This window comes from Notechis scutatus, chromosome 8, assembly GCF_049901735.1.
Source record: "Notechis scutatus isolate UNSWTSFEM ecotype Mainland chromosome 8, rNotScu1.2, whole genome shotgun sequence".
NCBI lineage: Eukaryota > Metazoa > Chordata > Lepidosauria > Squamata > Elapidae > Notechis > Notechis scutatus.
In genome coordinates, this window is record NC_142016.1 from 11732131 (window position 1) to 11752261 (window position 20131).

At 39.6% G+C, this 20131-nt stretch overlaps 2 protein-coding genes across 2 annotated transcripts; both read right to left on the bottom strand.

Annotated features, from left to right (window-relative positions):
* Positions 1-1275: 1275 nt before the first annotated feature.
* On the bottom strand, positions 1276-5676 carry NR0B2 (nuclear receptor subfamily 0 group B member 2). The gene is made up of 2 exons (XM_026676075.2): positions 4531-5676; positions 1276-2553 (listed from the first exon to the last, which is right to left on the bottom strand). Exons 1-2 carry the CDS (start codon positions 5057-5059, stop codon positions 2312-2314), a joined length of 771 nt encoding a protein of 256 aa, XP_026531860.1. The 5' UTR covers positions 5060-5676; the 3' UTR covers positions 1276-2311.
* A 922-nt stretch (positions 5677-6598) lies between these two features.
* On the bottom strand, positions 6599-18981 carry NUDC (nuclear distribution C, dynein complex regulator). Its single transcript, XM_087970660.1, has 9 exons — positions 18708-18981; positions 15404-15481; positions 13392-13595; positions 13096-13182; positions 12596-12709; positions 11684-11878; positions 11038-11121; positions 9956-10074; positions 6599-7987 (listed from the first exon to the last, which is right to left on the bottom strand). Exons 1-9 carry the CDS (start codon positions 18801-18803, stop codon positions 7936-7938), a joined length of 1029 nt encoding a protein of 342 aa, XP_087826786.1. The 5' UTR covers positions 18804-18981; the 3' UTR covers positions 6599-7935.
* Between the last annotated feature and the right edge of the window lie 1150 nt (positions 18982-20131).

Consider the following 20131-nt stretch of genomic DNA (forward strand, 5'->3'; position numbering starts at 1 on the left):
TACAACCAAATGGAGCCCAAAATTTCTGTTGGTAAAAGACATTTGTTAAGTGAATTTTGCCCCATTTTATGACCTTTCTTGCCACCGTTGTTAACTGAATCACTACAGTTGTTGAATGTTAGTAACATGGTTGTTAAATAAATGAGACTTCCCAATTAACTTTGCTTATCAGAAGGTTGCAAATGGTGATTACATGACCCTGGGCACTGCAACCATCATAATTATAAGTCCGTTGCCAAACATCTGAATATTGATCATATTGTTGGAAGTTAAAACCCACCCCTCTCCTAGGAAAATGAAATACTTCAACAATGGACTATTTTTTTTTAAGCCAGGTGAAACTGACAAAGAGTTTTGCCAGTTTCCTTAATTAGTCTACCTGACAGGAGGAATAATACCAGGATATATTTTTGCTCCCCCACACTACCCAATCCCAAGTGGATTTGTTGGATGGGCAGGTTCCAAGTACAAGTCGAATTTCAAAGAGGGGGCTTATGAGAAAGGATCATCAATGGAAACTACTTCTTCTCCAAGAGTTGCTCTCAGAAAGGATAGAGGTTGGTCCTTGCTTTCCTAGCATATGTTGATTAAGGAGTAAAGAAGCATAGGAATCCCCCCAGTTGGCAGGTATGGTAATGTCTGTGTGGCCAGAACGGTTGCCTCCGCTCAATGCCAAGGGGTATGGATTGAAATCCAGCAGCAATTTCTTAAGCCACCTTCAATTCCAGCCAGTTTCCACATGGAAGATGAGCAGCTTTAGGCTAATGTGTGGAAGAATCCTTAGTTCAGCCATCTGGAGTTTTATTAAAGAAATACAGTTTGGTACAATAGAGAAACTATTATAAATTGGAGAGGGCTCTGGGGCCCATTTCTTAGAAACCTACCGTAGAAAATTCTCCATCCAAGATGTCTAACTACCCTGAAAGACTTCCAGACAGTAAAGAGGTCACCACCACAAGGGTAGTCAAACTGTTTTCTAACATTCCTCAATAGATTTCTGCCCTTTGAGAAAGCTGAGAAGAAAGAAATCTTATGACAGGTCAAGTATCCCAAGATTACTTTTATATTCCCATCAACCTTCTCTCCTTCAGAGTCCTTTCAACATAGAACCTGCTTGCTGTACGGCTGTACTGAAGTAGTAATGCCCTTTGATATCCAGAACGAGACATGTACGTTTTGATTTTGGCTTAGGACAATCTTTGAATGCAGACATCGTGTGAAATTGGAGATAGATGTATATATCCTTTCAGCGTTCATTAATAAACAGTCACAGAACAAACAGCAAATGCTTTTATTTTTTCTTTAAAAAACAATAACTTAAATTTCATACTACATACAAATCACAAGAAGCACCTGCTCATAAAATACAAACATTGGAAATTTGTGCAAAGAGGTTATAAACCAGCACAGAAAAAGCACTATAAACTGGAAAAGCAGTTGCTTTAGGCAACCTATGCGAAGCAAGCTGGAGGGAAAAGAAACCCGTTGAGCAGGAAAATGATGAATAAAGGAAATTGACATTTTCTGACCTTAGCTTTCCTCAATGCACAAATCTATACAAAAGTCAGGATACCTTAAAGCAAAGTGTTTGCACTTGAAGATTGGAATCTATGATTATGCAGGTCAATATTCTTATTTTAAAAATGGTTTAGAAAAATGAGTTGCATTTATATGCATATCTTTTTTTTTTTAGGAACTGGGAGAAGTTGGTTGTATTCTGAAAGGCCTCCTGACTCTTTTTTACTAGGAAATCCTGGGGTTATATTTTAGAAGGGAATCTGTGGGTTATTTCCCAGGCAATGACAGTTCCCAGGAGTATTTCTGTAGGCAAGACATTTCTATAGAATTGAACTTTGAAACTGAAGCCAATATAAATGAAGTAAAAAAAAAATCAATACTGTATGCCTCACTTTGGACCTGCAGGCATGTTTGAACAAGATTGGTTCAGTCAGGGCTTTTATTCCATAACTACAACTGATGACACCGAGCACCGAGGACTTGGCAGAGTTTTATGGTGCCAATACATTTGCTACAAACACTGCTATGCTAGCACAGGAATTACCTACTCCAAAAACCTTGTTGCAAGTACAATACTTCACAGGGCTTGAGTGCATGTTGGATTCTTGCATTGTTCAGGAAGAAAACATGACTTCATCCACCAGTATCTTCTTTGTCTGCAGAGTGGCTGCTAAGATGTTATGCTTTGTCCATCGTGTGTTCCAAAATTGATTGTGCACTCTCTTGGAATCGAATACCAAGCAAAGTATGGGCTGCCTGATCCAACAGCGCGAGGATGTTAAGGTTACTTAAACTATTTTGTCAGCAGCATTTCTATTAAAAGCTCAAGAATGTCTGTCTTTCCAATGATGGGTTTGAAAAAAAGATCTGTAATGAGAGTTGGGGGAATGGATCTCAAGGAGGAGGAACTCAGCAGGACTCGGGCAAATCGACCTTGATCTTCTAAGTGGAGAAGCACTAGGACCTGTTGGAGTGCTTGCTGAGCTTCTCGCTGGAGGCTCTCAATGTATGAGGAAGCCCGGAGACCTGGAATGTCTGGAAAGGGTGGAGGGAGAGGGAGGGGAGAGAGAATCTGAAATCAATCCCAGAATCCTTAAAAAGGCAAACTGATTTCCTTCATTTGCCAGTGATAGAAGATTAAATTATGCAAAGTTAACCCATTAGATTTAGTGTGTGTTCAACTGCGTTATTTATTCCTCATTATTTATTCCTAAACCTCTTCTATGAGAGGTGCAGCTGGTATTAACCCTCCAATTTATAATTCTTTTCAATTTCTCTATTGTCCTTCCTTCCCAGAAAAAAAAAGATCTATTCAGGAAGAAACAGTATCCTGCAAACAGATATTTGATAGGGACATTTGAAAGAAGGGCCCCCACAAAATAGAAGTTTTTATATTAAACCTATTAGAGTTCTGTCATGGTCCTCTTGTTTTTAAACGTCATTATGAAGCCATTGCACATTGTTACAGGTTATTGTGTGACTCCTATCAATATTTCCATGTAGCAGTTTAGGGTCCTCCTAAAAATGCCTAGAGGTGGATAAACAATGAAGGATAAAGTCAACCAAAGCTGAATTAAAAGAAAATAGAAGCACCTATAATTCTAGGAATGAGGTCTTCCTGTGCTGAATGGAAGTTACAGTCCAGAAGGATCAGGTGCCCATCTAAGAGAGGTTCTAGCACCTCTAATTTTAGTCATGAAGTTCATGAGATGGTATTGCCGTCTCAGGGTAATCAATCTGCAAGGGATATTGTGAAGAAAGTGAACTTGAAGACAGAGAAGAATGCTATTTGCCACCTCAGTTTTTTCGATTGGAGGTGCAGAATATCACAACAATAAATACAAATGTCCACTAATGAGATTGCTTGATTGGTGATATCCAGGTTCAAGTTGGAAAAAGCTGATGACTAAGTTTTGCCATTCAGTGGGTGGACAGAATGAAGTTTATTCCTAAAAAAAAACAACCCTGCAGTTTTCTGAAGCTGACATCTAAAAGGGTTGGGAGGTTGCATTTTTGTGTGTGGTAGATGCTGTGAACTGTTGCATTCTGCACCCTTCTATCTATATCTCCTTGAAAAATGTTCACAGATTTTCATATCTAGTACAGTACAATGCAGTACTTGGTTTCTTAGAAAACTGATTCTATAAGGCTGCCTCAGAATTTCCACCATACTGTGAAAAGGCGACCCCAAACTACTGTATGGAACTTCCTAGGAAGGTAAAGGAGGTTTATTTGGGCTGCTTCTCAAAAATACTACAGTAGAAACCACTTTTAATTGAGATAATGAAACCTGCAGCTTTGTTTAATTTGATAAAAAATTTCTAATAGTATAAAAAGACACTCCTGATGTAATCAAGTATTTTATTAATACTATCACTGCTGAACACAGAATTAAAAAGCAGTTTCCTTTATCCACAAGAAAAATCCTTTCTCTTTAAGTTTTTGCCTTGCTATAAGTTTGCACATATTTTAATAAAGCATAGAGTGCTTTTATCCACAAAAAGCCCCCCATCCTCTAAGATCCGACACCACAAATTCATTGATTTACAAAACAGTGAATGTACTCTGTCCTGTTGAGCAGTTTCAAGATACTTTTTAGTTTCTTTTCTGTGTTTTTTAAGGTGCTTATTGCATGTATCTTTGTAGCAGAGAATTGGAAATTAATTTCTCGAATTTCAATTATTTATTACATTTATACACTGCCCATCTCACTATCAAAAGTGATCCTGAGTGGCAAAACTGCCTCAACAGATGGATTACTGTTCAATTGGCAATACTTGATGCTGCTTTGGTTATATAAAGTTTAATCTTTGGATTTAAAAAAATCAGCAGCATAATTTATGACCCTCTTCCCTTAATTTTTTGTTTGACTCACTAAAAGGAATAAAACTAGCCAAGACTGAGAGTCTATGGAAGAACATTGCTTGTTTTCCCATCAGTTATGAGGGAAAAAAACATTGTGTGGAGTGTGGCCCTCTGATGACCTTCCCTGCATGGGGACATGGCACTTACCCGGGTTGAACAGAATTGCACCTTTCAGGTAGGCATATTCTTTAGGACTCAAGTCTAGGCTCCAGAAAGAGTTTAAGCAGCGCTGGAGGTGCTGCACGCTGGCCAAGGTGGGCTGCACCCTCTGCAACTCCTGTCTCTTGCACTGGCCGTCAAGAAGGATCCTCTCCAGCATGCTGGGTACAGGGGTTTCCGTAACCTCGAAGGTCACCGTCTCCTGCACCAAGCCCAGAAGGAAAAGGGGAGCCCAGCAGCTGTCCAACAGTAAGAGCTGGTCTTCCCAAGGCAGGAGCTGGAAAGAAGGCAGGTTCTTCATGAAGCTGATGGTCTTCACCAAGACGTCAGAGGCTGCCTGGCAGGTAGCTTGTGGGGTCTGAAGGCAAACAGCACGACGCTTGTGGCACAAGCAACGCTGTTGGGAAGAGCCACAGCTACCCTTGTGGTGAGTCAAGTTCTCACTTAACAGGGTGTAGAGAATGGCATTCCTGCTGTTCTCGTGATGACAAGGACACTTCTCACACTCCATATTCATGCGAGAGCCAAGCTGACTCACTCAGCACAATCAAAGTAAGTGCTTTCCTCCCGCCTGCTGCTGCAAGCGTCCAACCCCTTCAGAGCTGCAGCTCTTGTTACTCTGCGGCTTCTTTTGTCCTCTCCTTGGCTGCTATCATCTCTGCTTATAAGGCTCCAGAATGGGTGAATAAATCCACCCACTTCGGCAGCCTTGACCTCCCGTTGATGAGCTGCAGCAGTTCATTGAAAAACAAGGGCTGCCCTGGGCTGATTGGTTAGAATGAAGTGAGGTCTCCACGTGGCTCAGAGGACCATTTTCTCAATGAAGGCGCCAGCAGACTTGGACCTTAACAGGATCGCTGGTATCAGTATAAACAAAGTCATTAACCCAGCCTGTACCATGGCACCAAGGCTCCAGTCTGTAATCAGGTTTCAGGAAATGATAGGGGTCACTGCCAAGGAGTTCACATCACACACACAAACTCAAATCCAACAAAGAGAGTCTTATGCAAACAATTCATAAAGTTTTAGCCTTGGAATAAGCAACCTGGAAGTCGTGTAATCTAAGGATTGTTTAACTCAGACAGCTGCTCTTGGCTAATATTGAAGAGAGGCAAGGGACAAAAAAAAAAAAAAGAGCCAACTTGCTCACTATGCCTAAAAGTGTGGTGGTTGTATTATTCAGAGAGATACTGGAAATGTATAGCATGCTAGTTTTCTATTTAATACAAATTCAGGTTGAGCAGAGGCTCCAGTAAGTCCAGAGCAATAGTTGCCAAATTGTTTAAACCTTACTTTTCTTTCTCAGTGATGGCATTTCCAAACTTAACTGGGTGGAGGGGAGGCAAAGTTATAGGTTTTCCCTTCCCCACCTTTTTTGTTGGTTCCTTTGCAAGACACCAAACAAGTGGACAATGCTTCTGTAGAAAAATCTAATGCTGCGCAATCTATTTTTCTACATGTAGAATTTATACACATTACCATGTTGGGAAAAGCTGGCTAGGGTGGTCTAAAGTTGAGATGACAAGAATGCAGAGGCAATCAATACCATTGCCCCATGGCAGAAAATAAGGCTGTGTGGCAATCCAGATTCAAAAGAAAAGGGGGATTTGGAGCATGCACACTACATCAGTTGACATGCCAATGAATCAAGCACATTTTCCCCCTTGGGTCATTGGTCTGCACAGCCCGAGAAGAAAGTAACAACAGGTAGTTTCTAGCAGGGAAGAAACACTAAAGCGTTTAAAACATCTGATAGTCTAGAGCTGATGGAAATCAACTATTTTTCCCAGATGTTTTCAATCTTCCAGATGTGGTAAAACTGCAAGGTTCAGAACTCCCAGCCATGAGCCATAGAGGCTTGGAATGCTGGGATCTCTACTCCCAAAACTACCAAAAGACATTATTCTTGGAAACCCAAAGTGTATGCATCTCCTCCATTTTATACACACATTGCTGGAGGCTGTCTAGTATTCTGGAAGTAGCCTTATATTCTATTGTTGTTCATTTTCTTCAGTGGAGTCAAACAACTGACAAATGTATTAACTGAAGAGAGCAGAAAGGTACAGAAGAGTTTATTTAGAGTTGCTAATCATCGTTGATAGCTTGCTCCTGGGTACTCTGATAATCATGAGTTGGACAATACATGAAAGCATCACCTTTTAAATCGTGCATGCAGAATACGAGCTATTTGTAAGCAACAAAACAGAACAAAATGTTCTTGACTGACATGTCCAATTCTGAAAAGAAGAGATCTGACAAGGTGGGCAGCTCATTTTCAGCAAGCCAGAGACCTGCTTCTTGTTCATATCATCCCCTTTAACACCAGAAGAGCCTTATTGTTGGCATCTCATATTCTCATGTCAACACAACAAAGATGAGCATAACTCCTTAGATTCCTTGGTGGAATCAGTGATATAATAACCACATCCTAATTTTCCTTGGATGTGGATTGGATTTGAAACTCCCCAAGCTCAATACTGCAACAGAAACAATGAAGCATTTTGTAGCTTCCCAAACTTTTGAGTCTATTCTCATCAAAGCTCTGAGGGAAGTTACAAAATGGCTTGGGGAAACAGTGGAGGACAATAAAATTGACAAGAATGAAAATAAGACCAGCATATCACATTATTAAAAGAGCTTAGCATTCTTGCAATCTATCCCAAATCCTGGACAAATATACACCAGGTTTCACACTTTATGATTGCAGTGTTCATTCCGAAGATAATAAATAGTAATGAGTATCAAATACATGGATCTGTGATGAAGCTGCTCCTGTTACCTCTAAATAGCAACCTGTATTTACCCAGAACACACATGCTTGCACTGCTACACCTTGGAGTGATGGCTCAAAGGGAACATGCCAAAAATATTTAAAGATTGTCAGTGCTTGATTGATTCTGAAGCCACTTCTGGTTGTTATACAGAATTATATCTGTATCATGGCTGCTTGATTTTTGAAACAACAAGAGTGTGATGTTATTTTGAAGGTAGGACTTCCAGCCCTTTATTTAGGAGCAAGAGTATGATCAAGGATGAATATCAACTTCAGATTTTAAAAAAACTTTTTTTTAAAATGATACCTTCCCAGCTTTTCCAAAACCGATGAAGCCCAAGGGAAGGCAATTATTGTGTAATACAGTTCCCATTTATTTCCTTCATCTCCCTAAAATATTCCCTTACAAAGATGAAGGACAGACTCCTGATAACTGATGCTGCTGTTGAAAATCCACAAGTCTAAGCAGTATACTATATGGAGTTACAGTACAACTACTTTTTAACCCCAAAATGGAGCGATATGAGTATTTGCATCATCCCAAAGGGAAAGGTATTTCTTGCTGTTTACAATTTGAATGTTTGCCAGGAAAGGAGAAAAAAAAAATAGGGGGAATTGTATTAGTTGAATTTTGCTTTGGAAAAATCCATTTCTGGATGCTGTTCCATGAACCTGCAAGAGAGAGAAATGAATATTAGTTGACAGAGATAAAGAATACCACCATTTATATCCCTCAGCTCCAGTTCCCTCCCCCAGCACTAAATTGGAAAGAAAGTTTCTAATAGTTGATGTTAGGTAGTTTGGCTGCTGCATATAAAACAGGGTCTCAGCAAACAAGTCAAACTTGTGGCCCATAGGCCAGGTGCGTCATGTGCTGGCCACGCCCACTCCCAGCTTAGTGAGGTGGGGGGAAAGTTGCGATATGTCATGTGATGACAATGTGATGCCGCGAGTTTGACACCCCTGCCTTAGAAGGATAATGCCCAAAACGTATTAGATAGTAAGGGAAATCCAGTTTCAGATACAACCCTTCTTTTTTTAATCAAACACTACTCTCTGGAAGGAAAGTACTTTTAAAAAAACAGGGAGTGACCAGTCCAGATAAAAGCAATAATTGATAATTTAATTATTTGTAATATTATAATACGATAACATAATAAATTACAAAAATTGCCATTTTGTAAGGTAAGAATTTCTAAGCAATCACTGTGGCTTTACTGGCCATGACTTATGTAGAATCACATCAACTCTGTCCTTCACACTATCAGTAAAACTGTCCTATTATGGAATCCAACAGTTGTAAATCAGCAATGGTAAATCTATCAAATATTGCCCTTAGGAACTATTAGCTCCATGTCAAATATGAATTTTCCAAAGCAAGCAAATATTTCTGTTTGTGCATCATTTGAAGGAACATTTCTTACTAGAACTTATTGGAAATCATACTGTTTAGAAAGAGTTACTTCTGACATCCTTTTCCCATTACAATTATCTCAGCAAATGCCAGTTAGCAGTATTAGATCATGTTTAATAGTATTATTTTCAAGCTTTAACTGCTTTTACATTATTAAAGTCTATGTAACTGTTGGAGTTCATACAATTACATAAAGCTCCCATCTTATAGAAAGATAACTGTTAGGGCACGGAGTTACCCTGACTCTAACTTACTAAGCTCAGAGTACATGGATTTCACTGATCACCTGAAGGCACACCATTTCCCCCCCACCCGAATTGTTTTATTTACTGGTACTTGACACCTGTGACTACTCCATGGGGTCACTTTTTCCGCACTATCTGAAAACATTACCCAGCAGAAGGGCAAAGGGTAAAGTTTCAGAGCTAACAGACAAATTAAGAATATCGTTGGAGCTGAATGGCACTTTTCCAAGACTTCTTAATGAGCCAATCTGTAAAATAGCTGAATTATTAACTGAGAACACCCTTAATGATATCACACATAACGGAAGAATTAAGACCCAAAGAAGAGATACAGCGGAGAGCTTGGAAGGAGGAGGAAGGCAAACAGCTCTTGGTGGACTGACAGGGCTAAACTGCGGTGCAACATCCTGAACAAAAATTATATATTTTCTGAAAAGCATTGCCTGTTTGAATACGCCACTACTGATACTAGAAAAAGGCCTCATATCCAAGCCGTGACACTGTGCCTATGGAGATTAGCCAGGGAAAGAGACAGAAATTGCCCCCACTTCTGGCTTTATCCCCTTTCTCTGCTTGTGCTATTTAGAATGACTAATGAAAAGCGTCTGAACTTTAGTTACCCTGCTTGCAACAATGCGCATCACCCTATCCGGCCTTAAAAGGGGAATTACTCACAGAAGCTTCTACTGAGATCTCTGACAAGCAGGGCAATAAAACAATAAAATTCATGATTGTCTAGCGGCCGGCGTTATCTGACTTGGAGGCAGAGGGAGATTAGAGGCAGAGACACCACGTCATAGTTCAGGCCGAGATGGTACTACCTGGCTTTGTAGTCTCCACATAGCACGTACTTGCTGGGCTGTCCTTAAAAATGGCGAATAGACGGCAATACAAATCTAATAAACAACGTAAATAAATAAATAAATACCACAACCCTTTCCCCACTATTAGGCGGCAAGGCTGGAAACAAGCCTTACTCACTTTTTCAGTATGTCCTGCTTCTTTTGCTCGTCCGATGTGGGAAGCCCCATTGATTTCTGCCTCTGATCATACATCATTTTCTCAACCATGCTGCGTGTTTCGCTATCCAAGTCTGATAACTTGGAAATTGAGAGAAATGTATTAGATACATTTGTTATTAATGTGATACATTTGTCACTCACTTTCTAACTACCACTTAATAAAGTCACATTAATAACATTAATAACATGTATACATAGCAAGGAAAGACTCTTTTTTCCTTTGGTTCCACGATCACCAAAACTGTCTTCTGTTCTACTCCTTGGTTTTCACTGCTGTATATTCAGCAGCAGCAGCAGCTCATCAAGGCCTCTGAACAAGAACTCCAGAGAGACAGCCGTTGAAACTTATCTAAACGTTTGAAGAAAGAAGTCTTTGCTTGCCAGGAGCAGCATATAAAAAAAGAAACTAAGACTTGCTTAGGAAAATATGCATTAGATTGTACAGTTGTGTTTTTTTTTTTAAAAAAAGAGTTTGCCGCTTCTTTGTTCTTGGGTGCTTGGAAACTATGTCCTGAAAAAGTTTCCCATCCAAGTACTAGCTGTAAAGGAATTAAGAGCTGACCTTGAAAAAGATAGGAGGGAACTGTTAAGCTGTTATATTGGCTTTCAAACTGTTAATAAGCATAAAATTCCTGGAATTTCCACTGTGGTTTTTTTTTCTTGCCCTGACCTACTTCAAAGAGCTAACAAAAAGGAATCCTGATGCTGCTATTTGCTGAAACCGACTGTGGTTACAGTTTAATAAAGTAACAGATTCCATCGTGCTGCTAACAATTAACTATTTCAACAGTCTGTGAAATGTACACTCCTAATTCCAGTGGCAATCAAGGGAGGGGTGGGGGTGTTGGAGGAGATGGGGGAGTTCAAATTCTCTGCCATGCAATCCCTGATAACTTGTGTGTATGTGAAGAGTGTGCCTGCCTGGGCCACACCCACATCCTCCAAGGCCACCAATCCATTCCAGAAGTGAAATATGAGCCACAAATGGTCAGCAACACTCTTGAGTTAAAACAAAACCTGAGGAAAAAAAAACCCACTCACTTTTGAATTCTCAGGATTAATTTTCTTGGTGTTAATCTCTGGGTCTGTTTGGATTAACTTATTCCACCATTCCATCTTGTTGATCTACAGTGAAAAGAGAAATGTTATTATGTAGAATATGTCAGCTTCTTTGGATGTGGCATATGCGATAAGAATATAACTTTTGTGATTTATGGATCCTAAAGCATCCTGTTCTTCTGTCTCATTGCAATATTACTGCATACATCTTATTTGGGGTGTTAGGTATACCCTATTAAAGAAGTATTAAATATAAAGCAATCAGCATGCCAAACTTGATTGCAGGAAATACGACTTCAGCAACAGAGTGGTCAATGTCTGGAATACTCTACCTGACTCTGTGGTTTTTTCCCCCAAAACCCCAAAAACTTTAACCAGGGCGGACTGTCTACTATTGACCTCACCCCTTTCCTAAGAGGTCTGTAGGGGGCGTGCATAAGCACACCAATGTGCCTACCGTCCCTGTCCTATTGTTTCTTTTATTTTTCTTCTATGTATCCATGTGTTCATAACTATGCTTTTACTTATACCTATTATCTTGTAAGCAATTGACAAACCAAATAAACAAATAAAATAAACTCTTGCAAAATCATCTTTTAACTAAATTCCAGAAACATTTGCTTTGTACCTTTTCCAAGTGCACTGTCACTATTTTTCCATCCTCAATTAGCCATGAGCTCTCCTCCACCTTTACTTCATTGTATAGGTCTCCATCAATCATGGGGGGATGGCCCTTCAAGCCCACCTTCAGATGACGCCTCTGTATATCAACCACCATATCTTTTCCCTTCAGTTTGAAGCTCACATTGAATGGGATGGCCAACTAGAGAAAACAGGAAGAGAGAACAGGGAATTCTTCATGAAAACCTCAGGCAGGGAAGATCATTATTAGTAGAATCCTAGAGTATTGCAAGGGACCTTAGAAGTCTTCTAGCTACCCTCCTGCCCAGGACAGGAATCCTCAAACCTATGCAGATAAATGGCTTTATCTGAACACTTCCATGATGAAGCACCCATGATTTACGAGACAAATGGTTTCATTGTTAATTGCTTCTTGTGTTCAGGGAATTCCTCCTTATTTCAAGTTTCAATATTGCTCTGTAAAGCTATCACTCCCTGGTTCTTGTCTTACCCTCAAGCATCAGAGGATCCTTCCCTGGGATAGTTCTTTCAGTACTAGAAAACTGCTACCATGTCTCTCCTTAGCCTTCTCTTCTTTAGCCCAAATATACTCAGTTATTGAAATTTTTCACTGATGGTAAACTCCTTACCATCTTTGTTGTTCTTCTCTATCCTTATAACAATCTATTTCATTACAGTTCTACTTATTGTTCTATTCCAGACATAGAATAGCATTCTGTGGCCAATTCTAAAAGTGAAGCAGCTATTCATTAATTTGTGGTTTCTCATATATGTTTTTTCTTTATTATCCAAAGGAGATTTATGAATCACAATTAAACATTTCACTGATTCATTTTCCTCATAAGAAGCAGAGACTATTACATAAAATCTAGCATGTACTTCAAAATCTACAACTTACATCAAGTTCAGAGAGAGTTTGTGTCCACCTGTAGTTTGGCAAGTCTGCTCCATTTCCAGAGTTTGGCTTAAGTTTGCCTTTGTCCTTCTCATCTTCCTCTTCTTCATCGGTATCCTTATATAACATAGGAATGCACATAAAATACATTTCAGAATTTTTTAATGGAGGATATTTTCTATTTACTGCATTGTTTATAGAGATGGCAATTCATCTATTTTACATGTATGGGTTCAACTTTCTTAAAAATCTTGTCTAGGCCAGGTTTTAAAATTACACTGCAAAGGTCTTTTTGCCTACAGCAATCTGTGTGTGTGTGTTTGTGTGTGTGTGTGTGTGTGTGTGTGTGTGCCCATGTGTCCCCTCTGCAATGTACTTGAGTTGTAATTACAATATTCTGGCTAACATCTTCTTTATTTTCAACCATCTTAAAGCAATGAAATAGCCAACAGATCACCAATAGTCTTTTGTGCCAGAAGTTAAAATCTTGAAAAATACATTACTTGCTTGCTGGATTCGGGAGATTCCACTTGATTTTCAGCAGACTTGACTGGTATGTTCATTGCATCATTTTCTTTCTTCTCTTTGTTCTGTTTCAAAAGAGTAGCACCTCTATAAGCCTGTTTTATTTGTGATATGCACATTTAAGCAGCTTAGCAATAGCAGTAATCCCACATCATCACTCATATCCAGTACAAATGGTAGCACTGAATGGGGTCATGTAAAAGTCAAAAAGAGAAGTTTCCAAATATACTGCAGTTGTATTATGCCCCACCAATAGAGAGAAACAGATTCACACCTGGTCTATTTCCAGTTGCAATCTTTCTGCCTCCTCATCAGTCAGCTCCTTAATCCTTGGCTCACCGTCTTCCTGTTTAGTTTCTTTGGCAAGTTTGGCGGCTCGATCCGCTTTTTCCCGCTGTTCTGCTTCTTGACGAGCTTTCTTCTCTTTCTGGGCTTTCAGAGCAAGTTTGTTGTGCCGACTGAAAGTCTCTGTGATTAACTGAGGTGAGAGAATAGAAAAGTAGTATAATGGGCACGATCGTTCTGTTACACAAGCAGTAAAAATGATCTCAATTCCAGCTCCGTAGCTGGGGACTGCATCCATGCGGTTTTCTTGGCAGAGATTTAAAAAACAATGAATGGGAAACCTCTTTCAAATGATAGAATGTTCAGGACTGCTCCCCCAATTCCTCCAACAAGGGAAATCAGGATTGAGACTTTAAAAGTTAAAATTGTAGCCCACATCGTAAAACTATCCCCCCCATTTGTTTTTACAGGGAGCTAAAGGTGTCAGACTTGTAAAGTTTATTTAAGGCAAAGATTCACACTCACTGCTCGTTAAAATTTTGTTTTTCCTCCAAAAAGGATTGTAACAGGAAACTTATATTTGTTGAAAGTTTTTAGAATAATAAAAGTGATCTGCTCCTTTCCAAAGAGTCCGCAGTAGGAAAGAACAGGGGCCACCTTTGTCCACAGTTTAAAGAAGTCCTGAAGGTCAGGGCTACAGTGTATTTGTTCCAAGCAGTGACACAATCATTTGACTGGCTTAATTTCAAGGGTTCCCACTGATGGGTGACCTTCACAGCTACTGCAGCAGCCAAGGGTTGTGAACAGAAGTGCTGAAATTGGTAACACATAATCTATTTTGCCCTTTGGATGGTGACATGTTGGAGACGCATGCCAAATTCTGACCTTGTCTACTGCTGCTAATTTGAAAAAAAGGACAGAAGAAGCATGCTCTTTAAGTGGTGAACAACTGGATATCTTAGCCTTTATATAAGAGCTTAGTATTGCTGGCTTTCTCATTTAACAAAATCTGAGTTTAGATTCTAGTGGCTTTATTCTTTTCATGGAATACTCATTTTACTAATGTAAGGAGCAAACAGATTTTAAACAGCATTGTTCTAGATCTAGATACTTCTTCCATTGCAGCATAATAGAGGAAGTATCCTCTATTCCCTAACTTCTGCTGTACTAAGGTACCTATAGGTTTACTTAATTCCATAAGATTTAAATACTGTACACATATATACCTGAAAGGATTACTTTCCAATTTCCTATACCGTATCACCTTTAGAAACAGACTTTGATTAACTTTTGAAGGCAAAAGATGTGAGTCAACATTGTACATCCCTCAGGGAACGTAATAGCCACTTTTGAAAGGCTTTGTAACTAATTATATTTAGAATATATAAAATGGCTTGAGCATATTTTTAATATCTAGTTTCATAAATTAAATATTCTACTTAAACTGCTCACTCATACTTAATGGATTACAATTTATTCTTTCCCCAAAAAAACATTGTTTGGAAAACTTACAGAAGAATCGTTTTTTTAAAAAAATGATGTGTCATACTGCCTCATCACTCTATTAGTGAAACAGATTTGGAATAGAGTGGATCATGCAGAACATTTCACAAAATCAGGTTAGAGAAACTCTGCTCTTTGGGAAAAACCACTGTTAAAGAATTGGACTTAGTACTTTTCAGGAGAGAACAAATAAAAGTAAACTGATATTATTGATCCTCAGGTGTCTGAGTCAGACCGATACATTTTTAACATGTTAGTTTTTCAACCAGCCTTTGGTCAAAGCTTAACCAAACAAAATAACCCAAAACACCTATTATTGTCATACTCTGAAATAAACGTGCTCAATTAAGGGCAGACATAACATAATGTGGCCTCTCCAGTTTCTTTCCAGAGCCAGCAACTTAAAATCAAGGAAAAATTGAGATTTAAAAATACACGGTGGGAAATATTTCAATCTTCATTAAAGAGAAAAATATCTTTATAAACCAAATCATATACCTTCTCAGCAGCGCCTTCTTCTCCCCCCACAAAGAAATCAGTTTTGCGTCTCAGGAAACTGAAAAAGGTATTCACAAGCTGTAAAGGAACAAAAGTACCATAATCAAGGATAAGTAGCTCACATTTCAACCTACATGATGTACATATTTTTACATAAAAAACATATAGAAGTGACCCACCTACCAGGTTGCTTGTGGAGACCCTGTTTAATGTACTGGTTAAGGTGTTGGAGTCAAAATTGAGGAGACAGTGAGTTTTGGTCCTCCCTTAGGCAGGAAAACTGACTAACGGCAGGTCACTTTGGACGAGCCATTCTTTCTCAGCTCAGCCCACCTCACAGGGTTGTACTGGGAAAAAAATAGGAGGTAGGACCATTATATACCCTGCCCTGAGTTGTACAAAAGTAAAGGCAGGATACAAATATTACAGAGACTAGATAATATAAGCAATGTTATTTTGGTAATGCTAGTAATTCTTCTGCTCCCCCAGGATACAACCTCTAATAAACTACTCCAGACTCAATTATTATAGAACAAATATCCTATTCAAGGAAGTTGGAGCAATGACCAACCAAAACTTTTAACATCAAAAAAATTTCACTATAGTAGTCTACCTTAATGTAGACAATAATATAGACCATTATTGAGATAGTTTGTTAATGTTCTGAACAAGCTATTTCAATAATGAATCCCCAGTTGAGTTTTAATGTAGTTGTACACAATGCTACTTTTACTTACACTTTTTCAATTAAAGCCAACAGTTTAAAGGATCAACTGGTCTGTCAGAACAAGCATGGGTGTTTCCATCTACTAGGCTGACTATCATATCTGGTAGATGACTTCACTGTTTAAGTGTAGCTGTTTCTAGGTTTTCATCTCCTGGTAAATTAACGTGCTTCCCCTGGTAAGGGGAACCAAGTCAATAGGAAAAGACTTTGTAAGGCCTTTCTGAATGGAATTTTCTAGTATTCTAATTTATAAATCTGTAAGAAATTCCATGTCTGCCACTGACCCAATTTTTTTACTTTTATATTAACCTGAGGCCTTTTCAAAATTATCTAGAAGTTCCACAGTGGGATATTCTATAGCATTATTGCTGCATGAAGAGGTATTTTCTTTAATCATTATAAAGACTGAAGGTTAAATGCAAATCCTAATATTATAGAGGAAAGTTGCTAGGCAATAAGAGAAAATGACATATTTTCTTTTAAGATTTCCTTGATAAATTTTATAGAATTCATGTGTTTACACAATTTGCAAAAGGTCCCAGAAAACTTTAGCTGGAACCTATTGTGTTACTGTTGAAATATAAAACATATTGACAAAATTATGTAAATTTTCCCACTCTAAAGGTTTTATTAATTTATTTTGTTGAATGTATGAAGCCATCATAAAGTCTCTTTTTCTCTGTGGAATGTATATGAATGCATCCACAAGTATGGGATATACATAGGAACAAATATTTGTGTGTATACATATTGGAACAGTTTACCTTCACTGGGTGTTATATAGTCAATGGATTTTTTTTATTACTGTGATGATCATTGTATTATGTTTTAGTTTTACTGTAAGCAAGCTGCTCAGATCCTTTAGGAATTGAGCAGCACAGAAACATAGTCAATGACACCAAAATATCAACAGAAAAGAAATAAGTAACAGCAGTGTTTTAATGGGATATAAAAATGTTGAACTGCAATTCCCATTATTCTCACGCACATGGTTCATGCCACCTTCTTGGAAGGATGGCAGATACATCTAAAGGCCAGTGGAGGGTTGCATTATATTTGTTAAATTTGTATTTTGCCTTTTGTTCAGGAGGTGTACTTCTTCACCTAGTCCCATCATCCCAAATTGCGAGGTAGGTTGAGAACATATGGCTGCTCCTAGTTCACTTGCTGCACTTTCCATGCTTAAGGATGGAGTTGAACATGCATCTCCCAGTCTGTTGTCCAACACTTTCACCAGTAAATCAGCGCCCAAATACAGAATAAGTTAAATGCAAATTCCAATCTGCATTAAAAAAAAAAACAACCCAAAGGGTTCAATGAGTATAATACAAATTGCAAGCAAAGAATGCAGATTCATACCAAGAAACAGCCCATTCCTCAATGGCCCTGGGTGTTTGGTGCTGGCCCTTTCAATAAGCCACCATTAAGCAAGCCATGGCATAGGCTGCACTCATAAATTCCATCTCTGGACTGTACAGAGATCCAGTTCATTCATTTTCAACCAAAAGCTCTGAGTAGCAGTATTGTACAACTATGAACCATTATACAATCTGCCCAATAACTGGCCTAGAATCGAAAAGAGCTGCAGGTTAGTGGTAGCCAGGATACAGACCCTCAAGGAGATCATTGGCTGTAAAACACGGTGAAGCGGTATACAAGTCTAAGTGCTATTGCTATTCATCAGGGATATTTTCTGGACCCCATTAGAAATTAGCGGCAACATATCAGTCTTAAAATGCCATAGAAATCACAACATCTAGTAACTAAAAAGTAGTACTTTTATCCCAATATGTTGTTGTTTTTTAAATTCTAATCCTTTCCAGGTGGTTATTTCCCCCCTCCAAGGAACTGTGTGGGGGGGGGGGGAATGTAGGAGGCGTGCATAAGCGCACCAACCATCCCTGTCCTATTGTTTCTTTTATTTTTCTTATATGTACCCATTTCATGTATTCATAACTATGTATATACTTATACATATTATCTTGTAAGCCAGGGGTCTCCAACCGTGGCAACTTTAAGCCTGGAGGACTTCAACTCCCAGAATTCCCCAGCCAGCAAAGCTGGCTGGGGAATTCTGGGAGTTGAAGTCCTCCAGGCTTAAAGTTGCCAAGGTTGGAGACCCCTGTTGTAAGCGATTGACAAATCAAAATAAAATAAATAAATCAATAAAACTTCAGTGCCGCCGTTCCACATGGGAATCTTCACCCCATAAGACTCAGATGCAGCCCCACCTTCCTCGGCTTTCCCCAAAACAGAGATACAAAAGCTGCACATTTTAAAACCGTTTCGGGGATTTCGTACGGATTTTTTTTTTTTTTTCGTGAATTGGGGGCTGCGTTTATTGGGCTCGTTTGAGCGGTAATTTCGCCGGGCCCCTTTCGCCGAAGAGGAGGACAGGCCTGCAATTGACGCCGGCTCAGACCAACCTTCTCCCTCTCCCCGCGTGAGATGTTCCAGGCGGTTCACAAGAGCCACCTTCTCTCTCCCGTTGGTATTCCGTGAGGGAAGGAAACGGACTCCGAGGCGGAGGGGCTCCAAAAAGGAAGGCCGTTAGGAAAGAAAGGACCTCCATTTTACCTCACGCACGCCGCCCTGATGCTGCTGGGCCATGGCGAGCAACATGCCGTCGAATCGCTCCTCGTTGTCGGCAGCCTCCTCCCCGCTGGCCCCCATGACGCCGGGATCGCTTGACTGAGACGCTTCCTTTTTCCTTCAGGGCCGCTCAGCTCGCCTCAGCACGCACCTCTCCGAGGGTGGCCGGAAACGGAAGAGAAGCGCATTCTGCCCAACCCGTTCCGGAAAGCTTTTGGCCAACCGTCGAACTCGCCACCTTGATTGACAAGGCAGCTCTTTCAATCCGCGGCGAGAGGAAGTCAAACCGTTAGCCCGCCCCCCGTGTTTGGCGTCGGTTGCTACGGTTACCGCCTCTGATGGGGGGGGGGAAACGATGGGAAATTCTAGAATACACGTTCGCGGCCGGCGCTGAGAGGCCCGGCGGCAGCTTCGCGGATGCTTTGGTCGTTTGCAATAAAATGTCTGAAAAGACCAGACTGAAGCTTTGAATTTATCACCTTTATTCCCCTTTCTTTTCCCCATGTTAGGTTTTTTTTTTTTTTTTAATTTATTTATTTATTTATTTATTTATTTATTTATTTATTTATTTATTTATTTATTTATTTATTTAATTTGCCAATTGTTTACAAGATAATAAGTATAAGTGTATACATAGTTGTGAATACATGAAATGGGTACATATAAGAAAAATAAAAGAAGAGTAAGAGAAACAATAGGACAGGGACGGTAGGCACGTTGGTGCGCTTATGCACGCCAATTTATTCCCCAACATTTCTGTAAAGTGATGAAGAACAGTTAAGGAACTGGGCATGGCTAGTCTAGGGAAGAGACCAGGGGAGACAGGAGAGCAGTCTTCCAATATTTGAGGGGCTGCCACAGGGAGGAAGGGGTCGAGCTATTTTCTAAAGCTCCTATAGGCCAGACAAGGAATCATGGATGGAAACTGAACAAGGAGAGATTCAACCTGGAAATAAGGAGAAACTTTCTGACAGTGAGAACCATCAACCAATGGAACAGAAGTTGCCTTTGGAAGTTGTGGGAGCGCCATCACTGGAGACCTTCAAGAAGAGATTGGACTGCCATTTGTCAGAAATGTTTTAGGGTCTCCAGCTTGGGGGGGGGGGTTATAGGACTAGATGATCTTTAAGGTCCCTTCCAACTCTGATTATCTGTTATCTGATTAGACGATGGGAGTCCATTGTTTGTAACCTCTAATGTTCTCGCCTAGCATTTTAATAATATTAAAAGAAATATTCCATGGTTTTATTGTAGAGCGCCCTTCAATATTGTTATTTCATTGTTTTTAATTGCATATTCATCCCCCCCAGAAATAAATTGGCCAAACAAATCGATAATCTTGCAGAACAGAGGTGTAACGTGTACTGTTCTAGAAGCACGTGTGTGACTGCCCACAGCACTGTATTTTT